Source organism: Amphiura filiformis, chromosome 17, assembly GCF_039555335.1.
Source record: "Amphiura filiformis chromosome 17, Afil_fr2py, whole genome shotgun sequence".
NCBI classification, from domain to species: Eukaryota; Metazoa; Echinodermata; class Ophiuroidea; order Amphilepidida; family Amphiuridae; genus Amphiura; species Amphiura filiformis.
The window spans coordinates 22,466,227-22,482,976 of NC_092644.1; the positions used below are offsets into that span (position 1 = coordinate 22,466,227).

Sequence of the window (16,750 nt, forward strand, 5' to 3'; positions counted from 1 at the left end):
TGTGATACTCAATTGGTCTGTGCCATGCATATTTTATTCAAGATATTTTTGTTCAAAACAATGAGAGACTATTTCCCCCCTCTTCAGTGCGAATCTGATGTAAGGCGGCGAGTGTGTATATTTGTATGCACATTCACGTGTCTCTTTTACATCTGCACAGGTGTATAACTACGCTTCCCCATCCATTCATTTGCATTACCTTTAAGATTCCTGCTATCATGTAGCATTCCCAGCAAACACAAAATGTATTACAGAAAACGTTCATTTGTTGGGTACGAGTATGTATAAAGACTATAAAACGTTTAAATGACGTTCACAAACATTTTTGAGAACTTGCTGCTAAACATTCTAAAATTATGTTATTTAAGTGTTAAAAATACTTTAGCAAAATTGTTTGGAAAAATATTTTACAATATCATTTTGACAACATTTTAAAGATGTTGTTGTAATATTTTTCATATAAAACGTTTAAAAAACGTCTTCCTGACCTTTATAGTAACGATTCGACATTATAATTGTTGTTAAAATGTAACAGTTTGTCCAAAATCAAAACACGTTTATAACATGTTTTGTAACGTTTTAACAACATTTTGTGTTGCTTGGTTAGAATAATATACTGACTCAAGCTTGTACAAACTTGCCCGATTTCTGTAAAACTGTGAAATAGCAATTTGTAAAAGCGATGATGGGCAACGATCCGTGTTAACCCATTCCCACGCACCCCAACTGGTAAAACATACCCACGCACCACTGCGGGATATACCCTACAATCCAGGAAAAAAAGAGTTGGCACACTTGCACTAAACAATGGAAATGCGTGCCCTATTAAAATTGGGGAGGTGAGTGAAACATGCATGAAATATATGTGAAGTACAGACTCCCCCCTATATCTCACCCTTCCCCACTCCCCATCTTTCAATGTTGGAGGGTCTCACGGACTTGTTGACAACATGGCTTGGTCCAACATTGAATTGGGGGGAGCGGGGGCAGAGATATACCAAAAGACAGGCAAAGTGTGCCAACCTTTTTTTCGTGGATTGTAGCCGGTATGAAAGGAGCTCAGTGCTCGTAACGTGAAGTAGTCAAATAACACAGAAATGATATCCTAACATTGCCTAAATGGAATAAGAAATGTACATTGAAATGAATACAATACGCTGTGTATGGGAGAGACTGACGCTTTATCTGACTTGTGGACGCTTATAATTATCTCTTTATCCTACCTTTATTCGTGCTAATTGGCTATTCCATTTTTAAGAATTAGCTAACGTCTCCCATAGAGGGAATGGGTTTCAAATCGAATACTAGTAGACAATTAGGTAACTGACATTTGAAATACCCACTCACTTATGGAAAATACAGGCAAAGCCATATTCTATAACAGGGGGAGTATGAGATTCAAAATAATTAACCCAATTCCATTCTAAAAACCTACTCAATTCTTGGACATGTTGGAAGACTTGTCTTCAATAGTAGTATGATAGATTTCAAATGGAAGCCCAATGATGAATATACCCACAAACAAACACAATAAAATACACCCTATATACGTCCACATTTATCATGTTAACAATTGTGTTACTAATGTAGACTTTCCTTGCTCCGGGCGTCCTTGCAACAATGTATAATGATCTATAGATGCATTATACAGTCAGCCGAATCCAAGAAGGGTCGTATTGGTGATTTGTTATTACTATGCACTTATAACCTTCCCCGGTAACCTTATTACAATCAGCTGATTATAGCATTTGTTGGTAACACACTTAATGCTCTGCGTGCTAGCCATAGCCTTCAACATAAAAAATCCAAGTTTTGAGATATTTTCTCAAAATATTAAAAGCTATCTAAAGAACCACTGAACCAATACTAGGCTTGTTTGTACTCATTTTCTTGCATTTTTCATGCTGATTCCAAATATGGTAATGAAAAATTACAATTATGAAATTTTTGACATTTTCAATTTTTTTTAATGCAGTCGACACCCGCATGGAGAGAGTTAAGCACATAAAATGCTCACTACTCACACACGTACGCAAGCACATCCCGCATGACAACTATTCATAGTGCAGTTTTGTCCACGGCAAATTCACCGTGACCTTTTCAGCCATAAACCCGCTTAGTGAAGATTAAACCGAAATATGCAGTACTAAACCATTATAGTAATCGATTGTCCAATGCACATTTCTTACCACGTGATAATATTAATTCAATGAGCATTCAAATTGTCCGCTACAGTCGACTAATCCAATCGATAATGACGCTATTGACATGTACGGGCGGAGCTCCACTGACTGAGTTTTGGGGATTTTTCACTGGTTTGCTATCATTTACTCATCAAGGCGGTCCACCGTTATTATAAGGACTATGCTAATAATTTAAATATTGACATGTAGAAAATAAACCATACTTGATTAAAAGAAAGTACTAAATTTGTACCTATTACGGTTTGGTGGCACCCCTCTTCCAAACGCGACCAGGGCGGCCCGGTGAAGCAAAATGTGCATTGGATTAACACGGGAGTTTGGATAAGATGGTAGATTTCCATTCTCATACAAATGCATGGTCCCCCGTTATTAAAGCTTGTACCGGATTAAAAATTAAGATATTTTGAAAAGAATAAATAATTGAAACATAGAGCCAGTACTAAAATCAGAGCTTTTATACTTTTTGATATATGACGCTAACTAGTTCATCTCCTATACCCACATCACAGCGCTACCAGTACGGGTCAATTACCTATGTGGGTGCCCCTGTGTTCAGCATTATCATGTTCACAAAGGTTTTCCATACTTTGGATCCCCTTGCAAAACACACATGGATAGCCTAGATGTAAAATACACACGACACGCACTAACATAACAAACACATGGATCGTATGTTGGTAACACGTATACCAACGTACCCCCACCAACCCACAAACACACACACCCCTACACCATACCTCACCACACTACCCACATTGTATAATGTAATTATGTTCACAAAATGATATTAATGTAGACTTTCCATACTTTGGATCTTCTTGCAAAACTATGGCCATAAAATTATGCATTATCGTCCAGTATGATTACACTTGTGGTATCACCCACACAACCCCGCATGCACCCACCCCATACATACACTCCACACTCCCACACATCCACCTCACCACCTACATATCCACCCCACATACCACATACATAATTGTTAATCATAAACGCCATTGGTAATCTGTAGTTGTTAAATAAATCAGTAATGCTCGGTGAGCAGCAATCCTCACGATAGACTGTCATCTTGTATTTGATACGTGCCTTTGATATGACTTCATAACTCCATTCATATTTCCGCCATTCATATTAGTGGATTGGAATGTGCTTTTGTTTGTTCGTGCCAATAAAAAAATCTGAGAAATTAAGGCTACTTTCATAAAGGATAATGCACTCTGAGCCTTAATGCTTTGCGTGCGTTTCTCAAAATATCAAGAACTATCTCAAGAACTATTGACCCAATACTGGGATTGTTTGTACTCATTCTAATGCATTTTTTATGCTGATTCTAAATATGGTCATGACAATGTACAATTATGACATTTTTGATTTTTTTTGAAGAAAATTTTGAACCTTTAATCTGCAGTCGACACCTGTTTGGAGCAGGACAATTGTGACTTGGCTCAATAAAAGTCTTCCACATATTGGGAGTATGGGTTTCAAATAGAAAACATAATTGGGTAATGTCCATTTGAAATTCTCAATCCAGTAGTGGAAGATCTAAGTAAATAGCATTATTCAGGAGTATGGGTTTCAACATATTAACCCTAGCAAATTCCATTTGAAAAACATACTCCCTCTGTAAAACACTTTTCTTAAATCTTCAATAGGGCACGGCAGATTTCAAATGAAAAATTGTTATTCAAAACGTTTTTAAATAAATTTTAAATATCTGGTTATAACTCACAAAGGTCATGAAAACGTTTTTAAAACGTTTTATATAAGAAAAACTCTACAACAATATTTTGTTGTCAAAATGATATCTAAAATATTTGTTGGCAAACATTTTTGCTAAATATTTTGTCAACTGTAAAAAAACACTTCATGGTGGAATATTTTGCATCGAGTTTTCAAAAATGTTTTTTATGTTATTGAAACGTTTTATACCTTTTATATAAAACCCAACATTTAAACATTTTCTCTAAAACGTTTTGTGCTTGCTGGGTATGAAGTAGCATAATTTATGTTGATTTTGAAATATTGTAAGATTTGTACAAGAGAAGGCTTCGGTTTTAAAATGATTGTAAAAAACTTTAATTAACTAAATTACCTCGAAGGCCGACGGTAGTGTATTTGTTACAAATTCTAGGGAATTTTCAATTCGTTTTTTCCTTAGCAGGATATTCTTATTGATACTCGAACGTGAATTTTGTAAATATTGGTGACTTATTATAATGCCCAATGCTATAGAGAGTTGAATACGAATACCATAAAGCACTACGCGTCGGTGGTCGTTTCAATCCAATCCGAATAACAAGCATGCATATAGCTTACGGCGTACGTTGACTTCACAAAACACCGAGAGAAAGCCTTAGCGGATGCAAAAACACATCGACTCTCTCATCTCCCTATCCCTTTCTCAATTTAGCTATCCCTAAGTCACGGACTGTCGATCGCAGATCTGACATCAGACAATATGATAACAATATAAAAAGACACTGTCTTCCTTTAGGAAATATAATTATAATACCTTGACTTCTTACGGGTAGGGGCTTAAATTTGTTTATAAAAATCAGAAACGGATTATGCATTAAATGTAAATATACCTGATCCCCAAGCTTTAACCGTCATGCCTTGCGGCAAAGAAAATAGAGAGAAGGCTTTTCATCGCTGTTTTATTCCATAGTACGGTCCATGATGGATACACTTGGTTATGGCCTCTTATTATACACTTGCTTGTAAAATGATCGCTCAGGAATTATAAGGGGAATTATACAGCGATACAGGTGCCATTTTTAACATAACAATACTATTTTCTTAGTATTAGATATATAAAAATAGCAATATTGGGGTGTTTTTTTTCAGGGGTCGGGTATAGTACCAAACTCGCTGAAAATAAGTGACGGGTTTTGTTTTTGTTTTTGTTTTTCTCAACCAAAGACCCACGAAATTTTCAAAATCACTATGCATGATATATTCTAACGACAATGTTTAATTTTGGCATAATTTCAATATTTGAGCAAGCAATTTTTGGCAGGAGAAAAAGGGTGGGGGGGGAGACAAACATTTGACATGTTGAAAGGAGCGGGATTTTGGGCACACATTCATGGTGTATGGAGTACCTTTAAAATAAAACAGGCCATTTTGAAATGTTGCCCCCAACAGATTATTGCACATCCCCTTATATGCAACACCCCGTGTACCATTATTACTTAAATTTGTATGATTGGTAACCATGGCAACCCAAACGCGTCACGCGTTATTTGAAAATATTGCTATAAAACAAGAGGAAAAGAAGAAAAAAGTCCACATCATGAGATTTGTATACCCGGATATTATAAATCCACCCAAAAAACGTACCAAACGTAAAATTATCACCAAAACTGAAATTAGTCTTCACTCTTTTTCAAACTTGGTTAAAATGGCGACCGTATGAATCTTCCCTCTCATCGGACACTAGATTGAATTTCATGTCCAACCTCACCACCAACGCATTAGATTTCACACCACCAAATTAACCTGTATAGCAGACGACATCAATCAAACTCTACGGTGGTGTTCTATGCTAAGTGATAATGTCACCTACCTAAACTTGCACATGAAAATTAAAGGCGCTAAAACAACAGCAACAAAATATCGCTAATTATTTTATTGGGGATTCAAATTTAAAGCCAGTTTAAAAAAACAAACGTTAAGTAGCGTAGTCCGATTTTTTATGTTTTATTTTCTATTATCTTACATTGAAGCCTACCATATGCTTCCAACTTTTTTGAGAAAAATTGCCCCAGTGTATAACCATGATAACAGTGCTCCATATAGGATAAAACATACTTCCGGTTGTGGTTACCACATTGTGGTTACCACAATTCACCACGTTTTTGTTCCCACCATCTAAACGAAACATATCTCAGACGTTAAACTTTCCTTGGGTAATTAGAAAAATATTAGCTTTCTTTTGATACCTAAATCTCAATTTTGATGAAGAAACATGTGGGTGAGGCTGTCGGAATTTACACGAATACGAGCTATATCTATAGTCCAGCAGCATGGTTATAATGTTTGGGACAATGAAGAAGACATGTTATTTGTCAACGAAGAAGAGCTAGGCATGTATACAGCCGCCATTCGTTATCGCAGCATATTACATGTTACACATTTGCCTTGCCTAGAATGATCAAATGGCACTTTTCAAGATTGCATCGGGCTAAAATAACAATTTCTCTGTCAGGAAATGTTTTGTTGTCCTACATGTTTGATAAATCACCACTCAATGGCTGTATTCTGCTTCACGACATTTGAGCTAAGAAATGAAAAGTGATCGTGAAACGCAATGGAAATCTGCTATATGGAATCAAGTAGTGGCGGCGCCACGGGGGGCATGAGGGGGCAAATGCCCCCCAGTCAGAACTCTTGCCTCCCCCTGTTGCCCCCCAGTAAAAACCCAAAATTACGAAAAATTTCACCTTTTTGTGGTAATTTTGCGCAAAATTTGTTGATTTTGCCCCCCACTATGCCCCCCGGAAAAAAATTCCTGGTGCCGCCACTGAATTCAGGTAGTATTGGTTGTAAATAATAATTGTAAGTTAAGTTGAAATAATTGTATTTATCAGGCCAAATTGCAAATTTAGAATTCAGGTGTGTAAAATTATACCTAAAGACGCGATTAAATGATTAAATGCATTATTATTATGTTTATGAAATTTTTATTCTATCAATATGTTCGAGATAGTTAATATGATTGTCATATTTAACAAGTCAATGCATTATTCGAAAGATAAACAACTATAGAAAGAAATGTCCCACATGGTTTGATATGGAACATATCAGAAAATGCCACTGCATATTTGTCAGTTTCAATTCCCTATAGTCTGGTCTAATTAGACTAATTAATGCAGACATCAATTAGACATTAAATCAAACGAGTCTGGGCCTGATTACCTTTTTGGGCCCCTTTTGGTTTCCGTAGTTATCCATTTGTGGAACTGGGAATACACGCTCTATAAAATATGGCAACTTGAATTAAGCTTACCTTGATTGTGACACAAAGTGAGAGTGGAAATGTACAAATCACAAGTAACCATGACAACGCGGTTAGGAGGTAGACACAACATCCAAGACTATCATCATCGTCTGTTCTTTCTAACGAAGGATTATAACCTGTAAAAGAAAGAAATATTGAATTGAAGTGATATTTGACTAGAAATATGTGGTGGTGATGATAAAGATGATGATTGATGTCATAGTGTGTGTCATAATGTAAAGGCTGTATGTTTTGTATCTACGTTTTGTAAGGGAAAATGGAAAATCTACATTATTTTTTATGAAAATGTCCCGCGTTTTTAAAAAAAGAGTGAGGAGGGAGAAGGTGTTTTTTTGTTGTTGTTTTTGGCAAACTTGACTTTGACACAGCAGTTTTACGTAGTATTGACATTGCTAGCCGATATAGCATGTTCGAGGAAAACGACGAGGCCCTTTTTTTTTTTATATATAATGAGGGTTAAACCTTCTTCAGTATTCTTTGATTCTATATATGAAAATTGCAGCAAATAAAATTATATAAATCCAGGACAACTGCTAATAGTGTGGATCCATTTTCTTCATCTGCTTTGCATCTTTAGCAAAAATGTGAAAGAAGGATCGTCATAAAACCGCGAGTCAATCACATATCGAAACGGAACAGGCAGCCATTGTTGCACGTTCAGTCTCGCTTTCGTTTCCGAATGGGCTATTCCACTTAAAATCCACACTACCCCTGTGAAAGATTTAGCTAAAGTCTTCCACAGAGGGAGTATGACCTTTAAATAAATAAAATAAATAAATGTAGATATTTATATAGCGCTTTATGCCGTAAACAGCCTTAAAGCCCTTTACATTTATTCCGCCGTCATTAGAATATGTAGGAACCACGTTTGCAGCCTACAAGTGGCGCAGGGTCCATCAGTACAACGACTGTGACTACCCATAACAGCTTCCCATTGCACCTGGGTGGGGCGAGGCAAGCGGGGCGAGGCAAGCGAGGCAAAGCGCCTTGCCCAAGGGCGCAACACGGTGGTGGGACGGGGAATCGAACCCACGCACGTCGAGCAAGCTCTCGGATTATGAGTCCAAGGCCGTAACCACTGAGCCACCGTGTCCTGTCAGAATAGAATAGACAGTTGGGTAACTTCTATTTGAAATGCTAATTCCAGTTGTGGAAGATATAGGTAAAGCGAGAATACAGGGGGAGTATGGGTTTCAAAATGATTAACCCTGACTAATTACATTTGAAAAACATACTCCCTCTGTGGAAGATATTTCCAAAATCTTCCACAGGGGTAGTGTGGATTTTAAATGGAATAGCCCACTGGTGCATTGTTTCAACCAACGTTTGTTAAGCTACTGCTCGGCTTAACCAACGTTGTGTAAAAAAGAATATTATTGTATGTTTACTCTTTCAACAAAGCAGTATTAAATGAAACTTTTAACCAACGCTTAATTTTTTATTTTGTGTGATTTTTAACCAACATTTTTTAATACCTAGTTTTGAATACATGGAAAGCAAATATAATTTTATCTGACTGTATATCCCTGGGCTGGATATACACATTTACAACTTGTGAACCAAAAACGAATGCAAACAAATTGCAGAAATTACATATTTCTGTTACTCAAAAGACATGTTATGATTTTGACACTCTTCCTGCGGTAGTCCCCTATCGTTATTCCCGAGGTAATCCCATAATGTTATCCTCGCAATTTTGTTTTATCACGGGTACATGTATAGGGGAACCCGACAAACCTCGGCGTGAAATTGGGCGGCGAGTTGATCGCATTGTGCGATTGTGCGATTGGGTGTATATGGTATCATCATAGACTCTAGAGTCTATGGTATTAGACTAGGAGCCCAGACAATTTATTCAGCTCAGAAGAGACAAAAGGTTTGATGGTCTGATTGTGTTAGTATAGGCCCAAGATTCAATATTCCATATTGCTGCCGGGTCACAGCCTGTACGTTCAGCCTGGGGGTCACAAAGTAGGGGGCCAAAAAATGCATTTATTCAGCTCAAGAGAGACATGGACAAAACTTGTTGGATATCACTCCCAGGAGGATACTTTTCATGCCTATAGCAATGACAGCAATTTTGGCCTGTACGGGGCCCCAGACAGTAGCCCCAAAGGGGCCCGCCCATATGGTGTTATTCAGCTGAAGAGAGACAAGGATGAATCTTTTTGCATTGGAACTATTACACATTTGGGCGCACAAAAATACCAATGACAGCAACTTTTTTCTGTACGGGGGCCCAGACAGTAGCCTCAAAGGGCCCAATGTCCCATAGCTGATTTATTCAGCTGAAGAGAGACATGGATGAATCTTTTTGCATTGGAACTATTACCCATTGGGGTTTACACAAATACCAATGACAGCAACTTTTTCCTGTACAGGGGCCCAGACAGTAGCCTCAAAGGGCCCGATGCCCCATAACAGGTTATTCAGCTGAAGGATGACATGGATAAATCTTTTTGCATTGGAACTATTACACATTGTGGTGCACAAAAATACCAATGACAGCAACTTTTTTCTGTTCGGAGGCCCAGACAGTAGCCTCAAAGGGCCCAATGTCCAATAACTGATTTATTCAGCTAAAGAGAGACATGGTTGAATCTTTTCAATTGGAACTATTACACATTGGGGTGCACACAAATACAATGACAACATTTTGTTCCTGTACAGGGGGCCAGACAGTAGCCTCAAAGGGCCCAATGCCCCATAACAGGTTATTCAGCTGAAGGAAGACATGGATAAATCTTTTTGCATTGGAACTATTACACATTGGGGTGCACAAAAATACCAATGACAGCAACCTTTTTTCTGTACGGGGGCCCAGACAGTAGCCTCAAAGGGCCCAATGCCCCATAACAGGTTATTCAGCTGAAGGAAGATATGGATCAATCTTTTTGCATTGGAACTATTACACATTGTGGTGCACAAAAATACCAATGACAGCAACTTTTTTCTGTTCGGGGGCCCAGACAGTAGCCTCAAAGGGCCCAATGTCCAATAACTGATTTATTCAGCTAAAGAGAGACATGGTTGAATCTTTTTCAATTGGAACTATTACACATTGGGGTGCACACAAATACAATGACAACATTTTGTTCCTGTACAGGGGCCCAGAGAGTAGCCTCAAAGACCCTGATGTCTCATAACAGGTTATTCAGCTGAACGAAGACATGCATAAATATTTTTGCATTGGAACTATTACACATTGGGGTGCACAAAAATACCAATGACAGCAAATTTTTCCTGTGCGGGGCCCCAGACAGTAGCCTCAAAGGGCCCAATGTCCCATAACTGATTTGTCTAATTTTCCAAAGGGCCCAATGTCCTATAACTGATTTGTCAAATTTTGTCATCTTCCAAGAGACAACTACACCAGGAGTGCTTATCTTAAGAAGGATGAAATTAGACTCCGAAGATGACCGCGCTGGTGATCTACCAATGAACTACCCATTCAGCTGAAGAGACACACGGATGAATCTTTTGAATTACCCATTGGGTATACAAAATACCAATGACACCAACTTTTTTCCTGTACAGGGGCCCAGACGGTAGCCTCAATGGGCCCGATATCCCATAACTGTTTATTCAGCTGAAGAGACACTTGGATGGTACATTGGGGTCTACAAAAATACCAAGGATAGCAACTTTTTCCTGTACGGGGGCCCAGACAGTAGCCTCAAAGGGTTTGATGTCCCAAACTGGTTATTCAGCTAAATAGACACATGGATGGATCTTTTTGATTTGGAACTAATGTATGCATATTGACAATATGGGACATCGGGTCCTTTGAGGCTACTGTTTGGGCCCCCGAATAGGAAAATGTTACTGTCATTGGTATTTTTGTAAACCCCAATATACAATAGTTCCAATTCAAAAAGATCTGTGTGTCTCTTTGGCTGAAAAACATTTTTAATGGTTTTTAAATACTAAAGTGAACAATAGCCCACGAAGAATGACACATTTCAAGGCACTCGATTATATAGGCACTATATAAAAGAAAACCACATTTCCCTATCAGTGGTTCACCGTAGCTTAGGAACAACAAGTGTAAAGGGTAAAGCATCAGACATGTGAAATAAGATCCTTATGCACGCTGCTCTTGAAGGATGGTGCTCCATTGTCAGATATGTCTCCGACTACCCCATCTGGTATAGGCTATTCCAAAGGTGAACTGAAGTGTGGGTGAAGGTCCTGCCAGTAGGTATGGTTCTAGAAACTGGTACTTTGAGAGCATGGTAAGGTATGGACAGGCTTGAGCAGGTAGTCCTTCTGTCTTCAAATGACTTTGGTAGCTGATCTGGTGGGAACAAGCTGCTGTGCATTTTATAAAGGACTGTTGTTGCAGCCACTTGACGTTTTTGATGGAGAGATGTGATGTTCAGCTCTGTACTTGCTTCCTCTTCGCTCACGCTCATGATTCGAAGGTCCTTCCTCTGGATAGAGTCTAGTAATCCTAGAGTGGGTGTGCTGGCACTCATCTTAGACAGTGAGGCGTCTTTCATCACACTGCAAACTTTAGCCTTGTAAACAGTTGCTCTGCCTCTGAAGCCTCTCTGACATCAAGTTTATTTGCAACTCTCCTCAGAGCGCCCACCTTCTGTCTTGCTCTGTATAAGACGTTAGAATTGTGCTTTTCTGTCGACTGTGACTCCCCGGATCCCCAGCTCCTCCTTCTCACACAGTGTGGTGGTACCAAACAGAATATTTATCTTGGTTGGATTCCTCTTTCTTGATACCGTATTGCCATTGCCTTACGTTTCGATGTCTCGAAGGTCACCATCCGTCTGTCATGCCTATCTGCCCAGATCCTCATTTTCTCCAGGTCTCTGTTTAGGCTAGCCAGGCTTTCTCTAGATGTAACCTCACAAAACAAGGTGGAATCATCTGCGTAGATGTAGAATTGGGTTTCACACTCATCACCCAGGTCATCAATGAAGACAGAGAATAAAAGTGGGTTCAATATTGACCCGTAATGGAGGATGGCCAGATACAGACAACTTTGATGGAATGATCTGTCAGGTAGCTACTAATCCAGATGAGCAGCTTGCCGTATATTCCTTTTGCCATGATCATATTCCATTATGACAGACATTATTGAATGCTCCTTTGATATCCAGGGCAGTCAGACGCAGGTCGTTGCCTCTGTCCAGGAAGTTGGACCACTCTTGGGTTAGTTATATTGTGGTATGGCCTAAATCCAAACTGTCTATCTGATATCAGTTGGTTTTCAAGGAGGTAATTCTGAAGTTGGTTCTGTACAACAGCCTCCTTGCTCTTGCTGGTGATGCAGAGCAGAGGTACATAGATGATTTAGACTTCGCATCTCTTATAAATAGGGATGAAAAATGCAGTATTCCACTGGCTTGGAAAAGCTCCCTTGGAGAAAGACTGAGTGGTCTTGCCAGTTCTGCGCTGTATTCCTTCAGGACGCTTGCAATGATTTCATCAGGATCTTTGAGCATGTTGCTGAAGCTGAACTTCAGTAGCAGATTTTTCTGTGCGGGGAAGGTAACATTTTATAGCGGCAAAGGTCTGGCAAAATGTTTCAGCTCTGACTTTTGATGTAGTGTAGACTTGGCGCCCATTCTGCAACACTGGTATATCAACTCTGATGGACTTACCAGACAGGGTGTTAGAATTTATGGGCTATCGGGCCCTTTGAGGCTACTGTCTGGGCTCCCGTACAGGAAATAAGTTGCTGGCATTGGTATTTTTGCAAACCCCAATGAGTAATATATAGTTCCATTGCAAAAAGATTCATCCATGTGTTTCTTCAGCTGAATAAACCAGTTATGGGACATCGGGCCCTTTGAGGCTACTGTCTGAGCTCCCGTACAGGAAAAAGATTCAGCCATGTCTCTCTTCAGCTGAATAAATCAGCTATGGGACATTGGGCCCTTTGAGGCTACTGTCTGGGCCCCCGTACAGGAAAAAGTTGCTGGCATTGGTATTTTTACAAACCCCAATGGGTAATACTTCCATTACAAAAAGATTCATCCATGTGTTTCTTCAGCTGAATAACCAGTTATGGGACATCGGGCCCTTTCAGGCTACTGTCTGGGTCCATGTACAGGAAAAGTGTGTAAACCCTAATCATGCTAATTATGGGTAATAGTTCTAATGCAAAAAGATTCATCCATGTGTCTCTTCAGCTGAATAAATCGATCACTTATGTGACATCGGGCCTTTAAGACAACTGTCTGGGCCCCCGTACAGGAAAAAGTTGCTGTCATTGGTATGTTTTAGACCTCAATGTGCAATAATTCCAATTCAAAATGCATCGGGCCCTTTCCTTTGAAGCTACTGTCTGGGCCCCTGTACAGGAAAAAGTTGCTGTCATGTAGTGTCATTAGGTTTATTGTAAACCCCAATGTGTAATAGTTCCAATGCAAAAAAATTCCCCCATTTCTTCCTTCAGCTGAATAACCTGTTATGGGGCATCGGCCCTTTGAGGCTACTGTCTGGGCCCCCGTACAGGAAAAAGTTGCTGTCATTGGTATTTTTGTGTACCCCAATGTGTAATAGTTCCAATGCAAAAAGATTTATCCATGTCTTCCTTCAGCTGAATAACCGTTTATGGGGCATCGGGCCTTTTGAGGCTACTGTCTGGGCCCCCGTACAGGAAAAAGTTGCTGTCATTGGTATTTTTGTAAGCCCCAATGGGTAATAGTTCCCATGCAAAAAGATTCAGCCATGTCTCTCTTCAGCTGAATAAATCAGCTATGGGACATTGGGCCCTTTGAGGCTACTGTTTGGGCCCCCGTACAGGAAAAAGTTGCTGTCATTGGTATTTTTGTGCGCCCCAATGTGTAATAGTTCCAATGCAAAAAGATTCATCCTTGTCTCTCTTCAGCTGAATAACACCATATGGGCGGGCCCTTTGGGGCTACTGTCTGGGCCCCTGTACAGGCCAAAATTGCTGTCATTGCTATAGGCATGAAAAGTATCCTCCTGGGAGTGATATCCAACAAGTTTTGTCCATGTCTCTCTTGAGCTGAATAAATGCATTTTTTGGACCCCTACTTTGTGACCCCCAGGCTGAACGTACAGGCTGTGACCCGGCAGCAATATGGAATATTGAATCTTGGGCCTATACTAACATAATCAGACCATCAAACCTTTTGTCTCTTCTGAGCTGAATAAATTGTCTGGGCTCCTAGTCTATATCATCATGTTCTGTGATTGCCAATACCGTGTCCAGTACTCATGAGATTCTCGTAACTAACACATAAATTCTCGCGTTTCACAATACGATGCGCCTCCAGCGGTCGCTGGGTCGAGGCCAAAATACGCAGTGCATCATGGGAAAATGAGTCGACCTCCAAAGCCCGCGTAATATACGAATACAATACAGGAACATGCATCATTGTGGGTTTAAATGTCATTATAATGATGTTACATGCGAATGCACACTAAAACAACAATTTACAACTATAGTAGATCCATTTTCTATCTATTGGTCACAGGGAATCCTTTCGTGGAGCTGTTTTCAACATATTTATTATCACACTCGCGTGAAAATTTAATAGCAGCTAGAACGGCGATGTCGACTCTGGAGTCGAAAATTTGACAAAATCTATGTAAATGAATCAGATTTGATTCAAACGAGTCTATTCACCTTTTCGTTGGCCCACATTTCCCCAAAAGCTTTAATTTGTGATAAAACCGAAAATATACGTCACGTCGATTAGTCTCCTTCATCGCAGGTTTCTTTCGTTCCCAAACCGTCTGCAATTGAGCATAAACAACGACTCCGAATTGGTTCCACATTCAGACTACATACAGGAAACGACTTTTGACCTATATGTTTGCGACACACGAAGTGGGGTGCCACACAGTCTGGGCCGAGCATAGGCACAAATCTGATCACCGCACCTCAATTTTACTGACCAATTCTCGATTTATTGACCAATTAATGTGGACAATGTTAACATAATAAGCCATTGACGTCAGTGGTGAAACTCAACTGGCCAATCACAATCTGCTAGATCCTTAAAGCTTCTAGACTCTATGTTCGTGATTGAGCCATGCAGTTTCGGCTAGAGACTAATCGTTATTGCGATGTGTGTATTGATATGCAACGAAATCTGTGCCCTGATTCTTGGATTTCAATAGCAAAAGCTTTTGGGAATTACTGAAATGGTCTATTGTCATTTTATTATTGAAGTTCTACCGTTTTCGTCTTTCATTTTGACAAGTCATCTCCAGAAGTCACCTCAAGAGGCAGAGTGTCTTGTCAGACTGCCGGTACTCGGAGTCACCTCATGATGAGACAGGGCGTCTTGTCTCGTCTGAATGCCGATTCCCGAGGTCACCTCAAGTGGCAGGGCGTCTTGTCTCATCTGCCATCTGACTGCCGATACCAGGATTCACCTTAAGATGCAGAGCGTCTTGTCTCGTCTGACTGTCGATACCCGGAATCACCTCACGAGGCAGAGCGTTTTGTCTTGTCTGACTGCCGATATCCGGAGTCACTTTAAGAAGCAGAGCATTTTGTCTCGATTGTCTGACTGCCGATACTGCACAAATCGCCTGAGGTAGCTATTATCAACGTATAGAATGAATAACAATCATTGACTAACAACATTCTATAACCTCAGATAGATGTAGTGCTCGTTTAGCCCCGGCTGCAGGTTCAGAAGGGAAAGAGGCATAGATCAACTTTTCGATTTGCTCCAGTCATTTATTCATTGTAAAGGTCAGGTAGGAATTCCAATGAACAGAGAAATGTAAATCGATATTAACCAAGGCTGGAAACGCACCCAAGTCAAGTCAAGTTCTCAAATCCATGTGCATTGGATCTTTTTTTACTTGGAACTTGGAGTACCTTTTAACCCCGCCATTTTTACAGACCTGAAACGAGGGTAAATATAATGCAGCTACGTAATAACAGCTAACAAAATATATGTTTTTCACCTATGCTTACGATATCACTAATCCTGCGTGGTTTGTGCATTTCAAGAAAGTTGAAAAAATCATAATACCAGAGAGAATATTGTTCTAAAAAGCTGTTTGAAAGTTTAATCATTAGAACTATTTAAATAGTTTCAATATATTCTTCAGTATAGTCAGTGCACCTTTAAACAAATGTTAACAATTTCAACAGCTGATGACTGGCGGGAAGTTATGTTTGCTCCACTATTGGAGACTGCTAGCAAGACTAAAATCGCTACCGGAAGTGACATAACTTCCCGCCAGTCATCAGCAGCTGCCCGCATTCCACGCATTCCTGAGCGTTTACGTGATACAATACAACATGATACAAAGTTCATTGCCACCGTATATTTGGCGGGCATTTGATTGGGGCAAGCCATAGCATGGCAGGGGATTTGCCATTTGGTCTAATACCATTTGGTCTAATATCCATTTTGTCTACATCCAGTTCGTCTAAACCCATTAGGTCTATATCCACTACGTCCAATAATCATTTGGTCCTATAACCATTTGGTCCGATAACCATTTGGTCCGATAACCATTTAGTCTAATAACTATTAAGTCTAAAACCATTTAGTCTAACAACCAT

The 16,750-nt window shown here is 39.6% G+C and overlaps 1 protein-coding gene across 3 annotated transcripts in view; it reads right to left on the reverse strand.

Annotated features, from left to right (window-relative positions):
- Positions 1-16,750, reverse strand: part of LOC140137477 (band 7 protein AGAP004871-like) — a 141,755-nt gene that overhangs the window by 96,272 nt on the left and 28,733 nt on the right. For all 3 annotated transcript variants that reach the window (XM_072159189.1, XM_072159187.1, XM_072159188.1), the window contains exon 3: positions 7,216-7,343. In XM_072159189.1, coding sequence (XP_072015290.1) covers positions 7,216-7,343 — 128 coding nt within the window. The remainder of the gene's footprint in view (positions 1-7,215; positions 7,344-16,750) is intronic.